General features: G+C 36.1%; 1 protein-coding gene across 1 annotated transcript in view; it reads left to right on the top strand.

The window, feature by feature from the left end:
* Positions 1–9,612, top strand: part of LOC111864018 (E3 ubiquitin-protein ligase TRIM37) — a 57,829-nt gene extending 48,217 nt beyond the window's left edge. Inside the window, exons 16-18 of the mRNA XM_023850944.2 lie at positions 7,523–7,674; positions 7,935–8,028; positions 8,855–9,612. Coding sequence (XP_023706712.1) covers positions 7,523–7,674; positions 7,935–8,028; positions 8,855–8,894 — 286 coding nt within the window. The 3' untranslated portion in view covers positions 8,895–9,612. The remainder of the gene's footprint in view (positions 1–7,522; positions 7,675–7,934; positions 8,029–8,854) is intronic.
* Positions 9,613–14,090: the final 4,478 nt, after the last annotated feature.

Here is a 14,090-nt window from a genome sequence, read left to right as displayed (position 1 = left end):
TTTTTTTTTTAAGTTTATATGTTGTTTAATATTCATTCACTTTTGTTTCACATGGTGAGTTTAACACTATTTTCGCACTAGTGTGAACCGAGCTCTGCATTATTTCGTCCCGTTATGCGAACACAATGTTCTAGGGTGGGGGTGAAAGAATGCAAGAATTTTTGGAAAGTTTCAAGGACAAATACACCGCCCCAGGTTATTTAACGGTACCATCTCAGTGTGAGAGTGCATTGTGAAAGTAAGTATCAGTTTCTTAATATAGATCTTCAAGTGCGTTAGCAAAATGTCGGGGTTTAAAAGGAAGCGTGTTGTGTTAAGTATTCAACAGAAACTTGAAATTATCAATCAGCTGGAAAAAGGAGCTGTAGTTAAACAATTAGCAATGCAATACGGTATTGGAGAACAAACTGTTCGTGATTTGAAAAAACAAAAGAATGAGTTAATTTCCTTTGCTTCGTCTTCTAATTCAAGCGGAATGAAGAAGAGAAAAACCATGAAGAAATCAACATACGATGATCTCGACAAAGCGATGCTGACCTGGTTTAATCAACTAAGGGCACAGGGAACAACAATAACAGGACCAGTTTGTGCTAAACAAGCTAAATATTTTTTCGAAGCACTTGAACTAGAAGGGAGTTTTGACGCTTCTTCCGGTTGGCTAACACGTTTCAAGCAGCGTCATGGAATACGAGAAATCAGTATTCAAGGTGAGAAATTGTCAGGGGACTTGTCAGCATCAGATCAATTTTGCACCAATTTTGATAGTTTTGTGAAAAGTGAAAATCTGCTGCCAGAACAAATCTATAATGCCGATGAAACGGGTCTTTATTGGAAATGCTTGCCAACCAGAACATTGGCATTTCAAAATGAAAGACAGGCTCCAGGTCACAAATCCAGTAAGGAGAGATTGACAGTCTTGTGCTGTTCTAATGCATCAGGAACACACAAACTAATACCAGTAGTTATCGGCAAAGCGAAAAGACCACGCTCTTTTAAAGGAACAGTAGCTTCAAGTCTGCCTATCCATTATTTTAACCAGAAAGTAGCTTGGATGAATAGAGCGATATTTAAAGAATGGTTTGATTTTAAATTCGTGCCTCAAGTTCGTGACCATCTAAAATCCCAAGGCCTACCTGAGAAAGCTGTGCTCCTCATTGACAATGCGCCCTCACATCCTAACGAAAGTCTCCTGAGGTCAGATGATGGAAATATTTTTGTGAAATATTTTCCCGCTAATGTTACCGCACTTATCCAACCAATGGATCAAGGAGTTATCTCAAGTATGAAGAGAATCTACAGATCAAATTTGCTACAAAAGTACATCGATGAAGGCAATGATCTGACGTGTTTCTGGAAGTCCTTTTCAGTATTAGATGCCATATACGAGATTTCAACAGCGTGGGATACAGTAAAGCCATCTGTATTGAAAAATTCATGGAAGAAACTGATGCCTTTCATCACTAATGAAGATGACGAAATCCATGGATTCACTGGATTCAGTGAAAATGAGATAGCCATAAAATTGACAAAAGTGGCTAACCAAGTTCATGGTGGTGAAGAAGTCAACGAGGAAAATATAAGAGAGTGGTTTAACTGTGACTCGTGTGAACCGGGCTTCGAAATGTTAAGCAGTGACGAAATCGTAACTTCAATGGGGGTGCAGCCAGAAGAGCGGGAAGAAAGTGAGAATGAGGAAGAGGTGGACAGTGTTGCCAGTAAGAAAGTATCACATGGTGCTGCGCTTAATCATTTGGAATCCTTACTAGACTATCTTGAGAGTGAAGAGGACAGTTTATTAAGTGACAAGCTAATATTACGTAGGCTTCGTACGGATATCCGTAAAAAGGAAAATGCCGCGAAAAAGCAAAAGACAGTATTAAATTATTTTAAGTGTTAAGTGTGACCGTAAAAAGTGCTGGATGTTGTTGAACAGTGATTGAAATAACTAATTCATACTGAGTGTAATGTAAAGAAAGTATTAAATAGGCCATGAGATGACATAGAAATGAGGATGAATAAATTTAAATACAGGTAGGTCTATAGTATTATGAAGGTATTAAAAGGTAAAAGGTAAAGTTGTTCCTCTGCTCAACGAATTAAGCCCTACGCCATTAAGGCGTGTGGGGGAGTGGATGTATAGATCCAAATTTTCTTGACCTCGGCACTAGTTGGAGGTGAGTGGTCAGCTTCACGCCCCGGCCGCTTTACCCCCGGGGAAAGAGCCCCCGGTACCCATTGGATAGGAGGTTGGATGGACCCCAGAGCCGGTCTGGACGATTTGGAGAAGTTAAAATTCTTGACCCTACCGGGACTCGAACTCCGACCCTTCACAGTCGTCCAGCCCGTATAATAAAATTTGGCTTAACCGGGTTTTCGATTAACCGTGACTTCCATCCCCACCATTAGCCCGGATAATCGAGAGTTGACTGTAGTATTATAAAACCTGGATCCAGTCTAGAAAATTAGGCGAAAACAACTTGCTTGAATTTAAAGACTTCAACTAAGAGAGACTTTTTTAGTATGGGGAGGTTCAGATGATGTTGGGAGAAATGAGACCAACATGGGTATCCGTGCGCCGAATGACTTTGTAAGTTCACATGAACATACTAATGTTATTGTGGTAAATGTTCCCCATAGACATGATCTTGTGCCTAACTTGTGTGTAAATCATGAAGTTAAAGTGTTTAAAAGAAAACTAGGGAGACAGAGAAAGATGCATAAAAATTTGTCAGTGATAACTTTGGACTTAAGGATTTATATACAAGGCACAGGTTTCAATTAAATGCTAAAGGAGCAAACAGCAAATAGAGTTGCCTCATTGATAAAGGACTTGTTCCATGTAAATAAGGTGTTACTAATAGCCTTAAAATGGAAAGATAAGGAGGATAGGAATAAGTTATTCAAGTGTAAATAAACATGCTGGGTGTCCAAGAAGTCAAGGTGATTGCTGTGAAGACAAGGTTCTATTACAAATAGTGAATCTGGTGACCATATAAAAGTTATGAGGTCAGTAAGTTAAGTGGGGATAATCGTGTTCAGGCAGTTCAGGAATTTCAGGAGATTAAATAAGGAAGGCATACAAGAAGATATAAATAGTGAAACAGAAGATCAAAAAATAACTGAAGAGGACACAGTGCAGCAAGAAAAGACTGGTTTACTATCTAAGAGAACTAGATGTCAACCTTCAAAAAGAAACAAGGAATTTTATGGTAAATCCCCCACAAGAAACTGTCTTTTCTTCGAGGAGAGGAAGATCTGTTTAAATACCATATGTGAGTATTCCACATCATAATGTCCAAGGTTTGGGAAATAAATTATTGGACTTGAATGCACTGCTCAAATCATGGGTATCAAAGACCGATATTTTATATTTTTTCTGAACATTGGCTACAAAAAAATCAAATTTTACATATAAATATTGAACATTATAACTGCCAGATAGTTTCTACAGGTGAAAAGGTAAGCATGGGGGTTCATGTGTATTTGTTTCTAGTGGCGTATTGGCTCTATGCAGGAACTGTTGAGCCACAGAGGTCTCGGGGCACGCGCGCAAAGTGAGAGTTGCAGATTGTATCAGCACGTTGCTAGGCGACAACTCTGTGAATGCTTAGATTGCGCAACAGGAAGTGCGAGTGACATCACCTACCCCACTCATCATGTAACTATGCAACGCTCGGTAAACACCCCTCCCCACTAGGCTGTGACATCATGCAGCAAGGGAGTCCGTGCAGAGACTATTGCTAGGCAATCGGTAAACGCGATGTCGTGCAACAGTGGTAGCTGTCACGTAACTGTTTTCTGTGTTGTCAGTGCGGAAGCTACGTAACGAGAATTCGTCAGTGTTGAACGCCAGAGAGTTACTAGTATTCAGAGCAGTATTCAGTATGAGTTGAAGTCCAGCAGCTACGAGTTGTTTTGAGTTGTATCGAGTGAATGGAAGTGACTACAGCAGCAGAAGTAATTGTGATACTGCAGATGGCAGTAATTGTGAAATTGTAAATTGTGTAAGTGTAAGAGTGAGTGTACAGTAAATTCGCTAGATCCAAACTGGTGTGAAATTCTTTGTCACGTGACAATATGTTAGGGATGTAATCTTTTTAAAGAATTTAGGAAGGGAAGAAGAACTTGAAATATCAGCTACTGAATTAGTTGATTTTAGAATTATAGTAATTTGTATATATAGATCTCCTCAGAATTATGTAAAAATCTTTCTAAGAATATTGAATGAAATTATGAGTAAGGTAATGAAAAAGGGATGCTTTTGCTTGATATGTGGCTATTGGAATATTAACCTATTACAAAAAAATGTTAATCAAAAAGCTTTATTAAGTTTATTGTTGTCAAACAATGTATTAAATATGGTTGCATGTCCAACGAGACTTACAACAAACTCAAGCAATCTAATTGATGTAATGATTAAAAATAAGATATTTTATCATACCACAATAAAGGTAGATAACTTGGGTAGCAAACCATTTTGCTGAGGTTATGAACATGGCTGTTACCTTTGTTTATTCAGGGAAAACTGTAAGAAGAGTCTTCTCAAAAAGAAATATAGAAATATTTAACAGTCAGTTATAAATGAAGTATGGGAAGATGTTTACTTACAAACAGATGTAAATAGAGCATACAGTTCCTTTTTAACTAAGTATGTCAAGTATTTTGTAAATATCTTTCCCGTAAAATATTCTAAAAAAAGAAGAGTGACAAATCAGGAAGGTTAACAAAAGGATAAAGGTATCAGGACAGAGCCTATGATTGTTACATTTGTTAAAGAAAAAGATGTCTTTGTCCAGTAAAGCATTAAACTGTATAAAGAAATATAAAATTACTTATAAGAAAGTGATGTCAGAAGCATGGAAAAGAGAAAACAACAATTATTTCAAGGTCAATAAGCCAAACCAAGGCATCATGGCAAATAATAAAAAGGAATTGGAATTATCAAAAAACAAATCAAAACATTTCTTTAAAAGTAGGCTGCATGATAGTTACAAATCCAGAATACATACTTCATCAAAGTAATGCTTTTTTGTAGAAAATGTGAGTAGGATGTTAAATCAAAATAAGGATTGTAAATTTGGTCATCATACTGTTAGTAATAAAATATTAAATTCAAATTCCATGTTTCTTGCACCATTTACTGAAGATGAAATATTAAATGTAACCAGTAAACTAAAAGGTAAATCTTCAGCAAGCTATGATGAAAGATCAGAAAAGCCAGTAAAAGAAGGTATTCAGTTATTAAAAAACCACTAACCTTTATATTTAACATTTCATTATGTTCTGGAACCTTCCCAAATTTGATGAAGATTGCAAAAGTTCAGCCTATTCACAAAAAAGGAGGGAAACAAGAAATTTCAAATTATAGACGAATTTCAGTTTTGCAAGTTTTTTTTTTTTTTTTAAATTCTTCAAATATTAATCTATAAAAGATTAGTGACCTTCCTAAACAAGCATATGATATCTGAGGCTCCACTGACTTCAGAGAGAAGAAATCTACTAATGCAGCAACACAGACCTTTATAGAAGATATCCAGAAAGCATTAGATAGTAAGCTGTTAGTTACGGGCATATTCTTAGATTTAACTAAGGCCCTTGTTGTAATAAATCATAAACTACTTCTTACTGAATTGGAGCAGTATTGACTTAGAAGAAAAACATACCCATGGATTAGTTCATATCTTACAATTAGAACTCAATTTGCAGAAATACAGCAATTAGATGAGAAGACCTCAAATATAAAGGTGTATACTTTGTCATGTAAAGAAATAAAATATGGTGTACCTCAAGGTTCTGTTTTGGGACCCATTTTCTTCTTGTTATTTATAAATGATTTGCCCCAAACTATTCAAGATGCTAAGGTGGTGGTGTTTGTGGATGACACAATTATATTGCTCACTGAGAAAAATGTCATATCTTTAAAAAGCGAAATTATAGATGTTATGAAATAATTAGAAAATTGGTTCTTGACAAATATTCTTATAATAAATATGAAAAAGATCAAAGCATTACTATTTCAGGGAAGAGGATCTAGTTTAATTCATAGACCTGTTCTGTATATAAATAACACAGAAATAACCTATTTAACAAATTTAAAATTTGTAGGTATTTATATCACAGAGAACAACTTAAGCTGCGCCACTCATATGCAATATTTTGTCAAAAAGTAAACAAAGCTCTTTATTTGTTTAAATCCTTATGCAACTCAGTAAGTATGCCTGTATTAAGAAATGTTTGTTTTACAAAATTTGAATCCATACTAAAATATGGGTAATATTTTTGGGAGGGGAAGTAAATGACAGTAGTGAAGCATCTAAAAAGAAAGGGGGGGAGGTCTGAGACTTGTTAAAGGTGTTAAAAACAAGGTGTCTTGTAGAAGCTTAGTGGTTTTATGTGTCCAATTATGCAACACTGCTCGTTGTAAAAAAGTGTAATTAACATGGGAATAAAAATACATAACTTACCCTCCAAATTAAAAAGTATATAAAATTCTAAGGTTTTTAAAAATAAGTAATTTATTACAAAACTGTTTCTGTTCTCTGCAAGAGTTTTTTAATAACAATGATAGAGAGTAATCTAGTAATTCGAGTTAGTTTCGATATGATATGGAAGTATATAGAGGTCTTTGGACTGTTATCTTCACTGAATGTGTAACGTTTTGTTTTACATGGATGACTTGTATCTTTGATGGTTTGAGTATATTTATTGCTTTATACTGAATTGCTGGAAGTTGTTATCCATGGTTAGTAAGCTATGGCAAGGGGATATTGATCAAACAGGGACTCCATTGTACATTTTCTTGTATATTTTTTTTTGAAGAGTTGTTGACATATAGTGTCTGGTTGTTTCCAGCTGTCTTATCCAGTTGTGCTTGTGTAATAATTATGGTTGTTAAATACATTGTTATTATTTGGATTTTGTGTTAGCGCACAAGTAAGAATTAATTGAGTTATTATTATTACTAACATCAGTGTATGTGTGTGTACATTTATTGTGCTTTCTCGCCACATAACGGCATAATCATTCAACATTTACTTATTTTATTTTTCTCACCTGTCAATGCTAACTTTAATTTTTATTGGAATTATTATTAATTTATTGTCCTTATATATACTGTCATATTTTGTATTTTGTTCTTTAATTATTTTTGTGTATTTCTATATACTCATGCTAACTTTGTAATTAGCCTCTGTGCTGTTTAGTTTGCACGTAAATAAATACAGATTGAATTGAATTAAACTGGTTATTCCTTGAACAATGCCTTTGAACTTAGAATATAAACAGGGAACACGACGTGCCATATAATAATATGGATCATTCCATCTAAGGACTGCGGCTCGGCTTATATAATTTCAAATTCATATGAAATGTAAAATTATAAAATGAGAATGTAGTAGTTTATTATATGTACATTTGAGCTGATAAGCTGTGTTGCTTGTGTAAGTGATTATCATGATGTGACAGTGTTTGGAACCAGAGTTGAGGAAGGTATGGAAGTCAGTAATATATTTATCTTTTACAGGAAAATCTCTGACACCTCTACAGATATGAACAGGGACCGCTCTCCGTCACCCCTTCAGCAACCTCCTTCCCAGGGTTCATATTCTCAAGTAAGCAGAGGTGAAAGGTCTTTATTTAGTTGGACTCCACCACTTTTATCCAGTGTGCAACATGGTAAGCGTTTTGTTACTGTATAGTGTTTCGTACTAACAAAAGAGATCCATACATGATTTTCCAATCACAAGATGTAATTCCATTGTTATAATTTGTAGCAGAGAGAATTTGACAATGCAGACATGGTATAAATTGTATCCCTAAACTTAAATAGCTGCATTTGTTGTTGTTTTTTTTTATAGTGATAATTTTGTGCATGAAATATGGATAAATTATTTACAGTTTTAGTTACGAATGGTTTGAGTGGTTTTATGTTTTAGCACACAGAGAGACGGATACATCAAAACAAGAGCATGACATTGGAGTGGGAAACCAACCTGAAAAAGAAGAACTGAAGCAGAGAAAGGAAAACAGGTAAGTTTGTTCTCATTGCTTTAGTGCCTGGAGATAGTAGCTGATATAACCTACCAATTGTTATCACCTATGGAAAGCTAGATTGTTTAGTATCTCACATTATTTGTCAGGTATAGTATTTTGCACTGGGAGACACTTGTGGCCCTCAGATCAGCATTGGCTTGCAAGGACATTTGTTCGCTTACTCACAGCTTCATTCAGGAAGTCATAGATTATTAATTCATAAAGATTTAATGACTTGATGCCTATAATAGCAAGGTGATGATTATATTATTAGAATATAAGGATTGAATGGCTTTGATATATACTGTAGAATAGCAAGGTGGTGATCTTCAAGGATCACAACATGTGTGTCAGTTGAGTTTATTAACTATGTTAAAAATATTAAAATCTTGTAATATGGCAGCTCCTCCTTCACTTAATCTTCTTAATCATTTGTTAAAAGTACTGAAAACTCATTATATTCCCTATGTCTAAAACATAATTTTTTCTTAAAAGGTGTTCACTAATATTGCAAAACCCATGATAACAAAGAAAGAAAGGTGTTCAAGGAGGGTTCTACAGTATCCTATAAAGTTTCAGAATACTAAACAGAATTTAATATTTTTCTACAAAGAGTGCAGTACTACTATGATTTGAATTGCAAATGACTTTTATTTTAGAGTTACCATTGTTTCTTTCAACTGTTAAAGAGATATTGTTTCACAGTATGTATGATATATTCACTGTTTGCAGTTAAATAAAAGTAAATGCTTAAACGATGTTTAATGTATGCGATCCCCTGGTACTATATCTACTAAAAATTTGTTTTTCATTTTGTTCGTAGCTCAACGGATGACAGAAGTAAGCCTTCGGGATCGTCTTGATTTAATACACGGCGAAGCTGGTGGATTGCTGTATTATCATGTTTCAATTGTATAATTATTTTATTATTGTATGGATGTAGCATATCAGTCAGCACAGAATCTCAAGTCTCCATTGACAGCACATATGCAGATATAACATACTGTTCTAAGAAATTTGTATTATATATTAAATCTACTGATGACATTTGCATGATTACTTTATTGGTAAATTTTTCAGTGCAGAAGTTTAGTTTTCATTAAGTGATTTCAGTCTTAATTTATATTGTTTTCATGTAAACAAAGCCAGAGGTACTCTAGTATAAAGTTTGCAGTTCATGATTACAAAGGGACAGAAAAATGATGTACAGTACTAACATTTCCTTAGGTTCAGAAATTGCTGCATGTTGGCTAATTGACCCCAACTATTTAGTGCTTTAGTTGTTATAATCAGGTACTTTGACTAATATCAGATGTAACAGATGAACCGCTGCCATTATATTTTCTGCAATAAATTATAATGTATGATCCATTAATGACTTCAGTGAGGGAGCTGTAAATTTATTTTATGTGATAATACAGTGATGTGGGAACATCCCACATATTATCACGCATTTCTGCAACGCTCGCACTCAGGCAACTAACTCTGCAACATTAGTCAACACACTGCAGCTTCCGCCTCTCCACTCCAGTGCGGTCATAGGAGTGATGAGGCGGTAGCTACGCCAGACGCCCAGTGAGTCAGACATGACCGCCGGCTAGCTGAGGCAGCCCAGGGAGTCAGGCATGCCAGCGGAGTGGCGAGGCGGCCACTCCAGTGCTCGGTCTTTGGGAGTCTTCGGCTCTGCGCTGCGCCAGGAAAGGCCGCCTCGCCACTCTGCTGGCATGCCCTACTCACTGGGCTGCCACAGCTAGCTGGCGGTCATGTCCGACTCACTGGGCGTCTGGCGTAGCTCCCGCCTCATCACTCATACAACCGTGCTCACACTCAGGCAACTAACTCCGCAACATTAGTCAACACACTGNAGCGCTGGCGACGAAGTGTGCTGGTGGATGTTGCTTGAGTGAAGATTGATCGTACATTGAAGATGGTGGGTCGGAGCTACTCCTTTTATACGATGCTCAGTGGCGGAACGAAAATTTTCTGAGCGCTGATTGGCTAGCGCACGTAATGATGTAAATGCGGGCTGGCCGCAAGCGCTGTGTAAATGCGAACATTTGAAGCAATGTGATTGGTTAGCGCGCGTGATGGTGAAAAGTGAGCTGAATAGCGAGCGTTGCAGAAATGCGTGATAATATGTGGGATGTTCCCACACGGTCATTACTAAAACATGATTGATCCAGCGATAATATACCACACTGAGCAAAATAATGCATGCTTCATATTTCAGTATACTTTTAACATAACTTCATGTTATTTACCTGTTAAATGTCAAATCCACTATATGAGGTAGTTACATAAAATTGCTACTAGAGCTCATTGTATGAACTTGTTTCTTAATATTAATGAAGAAAGTTACATACTTTGAGTCTCCAGGCAGAGGTAACTATAATATTGTAGAATGTAGACCTATTGCTAAGTAATGACTGCTAGGCAGTAATTGCAGAATAAGCAAATACAGTCAGCTCTCGATTATCCGGGATAATGGTGGGCATGGAAATCATGATTAATCGAAAACCCGGTTAAGACAAATGTTATTAAAAGTAATACTATAATACTGTACCTTCATAATACTATAGGCCTACCTGTATTTAAATTTACTTAACCTCATTTTTATGTCATCTCATGGCCTATTTAATACTTTTTTTACATTATACTGAAGTGTGAATTAGTTATTTGAATCACAGTGTTCAACAGCATCCAACACTTTTTACAAATATTCACACTTAACACTTAAAAAAAATTAATATTGTCGTTTGCTTTTTCGCGGCATTGTCCTTTTAATGGATATCCATACGAAGCCTACGTAATATTAGCTTGTCACTTAATAAACTGTTCTCTTCACTCTCAAGATAGTCTAGTAAGGATTCCAAATGATTAAGAGCAGCACTGTCCACCTCTTCCTCATTCTCACTTTCTTCCTGCTCTTCTGGCTGCACCTCCACTGAACTTACGGTTTCATCACTGCTTAACATTTTGAAGCCCGGCTCACACAAGTTTCTGTTGAATACTTACCACAACACGCTTCCTTTTACACCCTGACATTTTGCTAATGCACTTGAAGATCGATACAAGGAGACCAACTGGGGCAGTGTATCTGTCCTTGAAACTTTCCACAAATCCTTGCATTCTTTCACCCCTACCCTAGATCATTGTGTTAGCATAATGGGACCAAAGAATGCAGAGCTCGATTTACACTAGTGCAAAATAGTGTTACAACTCACCATGTGAAACAAAAGTGAATGAATATTAAACAACATATAAGCCTCAAAAAAGCCCCAGTTAAGCCACAAACCGGTTAATCTGCCCCTGGATAATCGAGAGTTGACTGTATATAGCAACTGTAACTGAGTAATGATTGAACTATAATAGTGAGGAGCGGCATTTTCTACGCGGTCCATGCCAAGGGGTTTTATACAGGACAGGTTTAAAATTCAATCAGTTGTTGGATATTTGCCAGCCAGTAAGGACATTAGTAGAGGACATTGTTAAGGTTCATTGTCAGGAAATGACTAGTGAATGAATGAGAAGACATAACAGCACCTTCTGCAATAGAAATTTCTCAAGAGTTGTTATGCAGAATTTTAGGATTTGGCATGTAGAGTCCTCCCAGAGTACCTAAATAAGAAAAACGTTTCTGACTTGTTGTGAACTTATCTGTACATAACTGGTGACATACTCAATTCAAAACACTTATTTAAATGAAGAATTTATACACTACTTGCAAAATGATGTAAAATTGAAGAAATTCAAGGTATTGTCAAAACTAGGTGTCTGTGAGGTTTGGATTGGCAGTTGGATTTATTGAGCATTTACAAGTTGTAACTACAACTAATGATAACACTATTGTTAATCTACATACACACTTTACAGTTTGTCTTCACTAGCCATTGCTAGCTTATGGCTCAGCTTCCGTGTTCAGTGGCTCCTGTCCTTGCTAGCTGGCAACTGTCTCACACCTAACCCATTGCTCCAACTGACAGCTTCCAAGCCACCACTGCTAACAAAGTAAAAGTTATTTTATGACTTGCGGCTTACTGCCAATCAGTTCATCTTAGCACCAAGACCCATGAGACTCATGACCAGATTTTTTTTCAACTGAACCCTTGCAGCCATAGTCCTTATATAAAACATCCTCTCTGACAAGAAGATGGGTTTGTCTCTCATGAATATGCTTGGCCTTTCTTAAAGTGTGCATATCTCACATACAGCATGTTATTGAAAATTCTACCTTTTGCACTATATACAAGTCCTCTGTCAGTACAGGCATTGCAAAAGCAAATCATGCCTATCTCACATATGTTATGCTACAATGGCAGCTTAGTCACTTGCATGGTTGTAGGCTTGACCACCACCAAGTTTAAGCCTTTTATATTTTCACTGCTAACATTTCCTGATGGCTGTCCCTATATAGTCTCAGCATGGATTGTATAAAAACACCAGTTCCAATGGTTCTGCTATTGTATGACTATTAGTTGCTGTGGTTGCATGTTTATTGGATGTTACCAAGCAATGGTCATGTCTTCTGGCTCCATTCTGGCCTTCAGCCCTCATGTCACAGTGTAAAGAGTACTGTCTGTGGGATGTGACATATGGAGTCTGGTAGAAGTTTACTGACTCTTTGGCGGAATGTGCTGCCTCCATCTTCAGGGTCAGAGAGTAAGCAAAGTAGTTAATTGATTGCGTGCTGTGCTTACTCTTCCGCCTTGAAGATGGAGGCTGAATGTCAGTAAATTTCTACCAAACTATGCAGCATCTCATACCAGTTGATGATACTCTTTGTAGTCGATTCAGATCTCACAGTTTAGGGTGATTTTCTTCATGATTTGTTCCATTAGAGAGTTGCTCTACTGCATATGTTTGAAATTTTATCAGAGAGAATGATACAAAATACTTGTATTCCTATCTTCTGTAGACTCTTCATGAGTGGGGACTTTGTGCCATTATCATAAACATATTGTTTTCTCTCTCCACATTATACGGGTATACCTTATAAGTGATGCATTGTATGTTCTTACTTCAAATTGATTCCAAAATATTATTTATTTTCTGGGATTTATTCCAAAATATTAATTTTAAATTATTTTAATAAGTATGTTCATTTTCATAACATATAAGAAACTGTTGTACCATTAGAATGTTGAAAACGGATCAGTGTTGAGTATGTTGTAAATTACATCTTAAAATAGTGAAATATCTTGCTATTCATCCCATATGATATACATGTACACATACAGTAGACTCCCCTATTCAGTATCTCATGATGTAAGAGTTTCTGCCATTTAAGATTTTTTCAGGTCAGTGTTCAAATCCATTGCTCCCCCAAAAAAATCGATAAATGGGTGGTCTCATTGGGGGGGGGTCATGATGAAGCAGAAGGGTTATGCAACATGAGGGCCAAATAATTCAAATATCGTGACCATAAATGTTGGCTGTGAATAATTTCTACATTGTAGTAATTTTTTTAAATTGTTGTTTATTTGGCACCCTCGGTGAATTTGATTATATTTGACTCCCAGTTATATAAAAATTCTTGGATCGAAGAGGATCCTCTTATTCCATTTGACTGTTGTGAACAGAAAATGTTATGTTTCTTTAATCAAAAATGATGCACTGGAAAATGACCAAATATATTTGTCAGTTTAATATCAAACCTTTACCTTAGAGTAACTATATTTGTATGCAGTCACACTAATTAGTAAATTGATTGTCAAAGAATTTGATTTTTATTCACTTGGGGGCTAATTCCTAAAACTGGGAAACTGCTAGGGACTTTTTACTTCAAAACTTGAATTACAAAACGAGGCACATGGCTTATATACTTGCTCAGTTGGCTGTGCTTTGTAATATGATTTCTGTGCTGTGTGTGAAATGCAGTATCACTGGTATTATGTGTGTAAACAGCTGGTTTATTTATTCTATATAGATTAATGAAACTGTATGGACTTTTTGTTTTCTTCTCCATTTAATTTCAGGAGTAGTTTAGTAAAAGATGCATTCATTTAAATGAAAGATACGGGAAATGACAGTTACCCATCTATCAAACTACTTTATACGAA

Source organism: Cryptotermes secundus, unplaced genomic scaffold, assembly GCF_002891405.2.
Source record: "Cryptotermes secundus unplaced genomic scaffold, Csec_1.0 scaffold2493, whole genome shotgun sequence".
In the NCBI taxonomy this organism is placed as follows: domain Eukaryota; kingdom Metazoa; phylum Arthropoda; class Insecta; order Blattodea; family Kalotermitidae; genus Cryptotermes; species Cryptotermes secundus.
The sequence above is the reverse complement of the archived record's forward strand: the minus strand, read 5'-3'. Positions and strand labels throughout refer to the sequence as shown.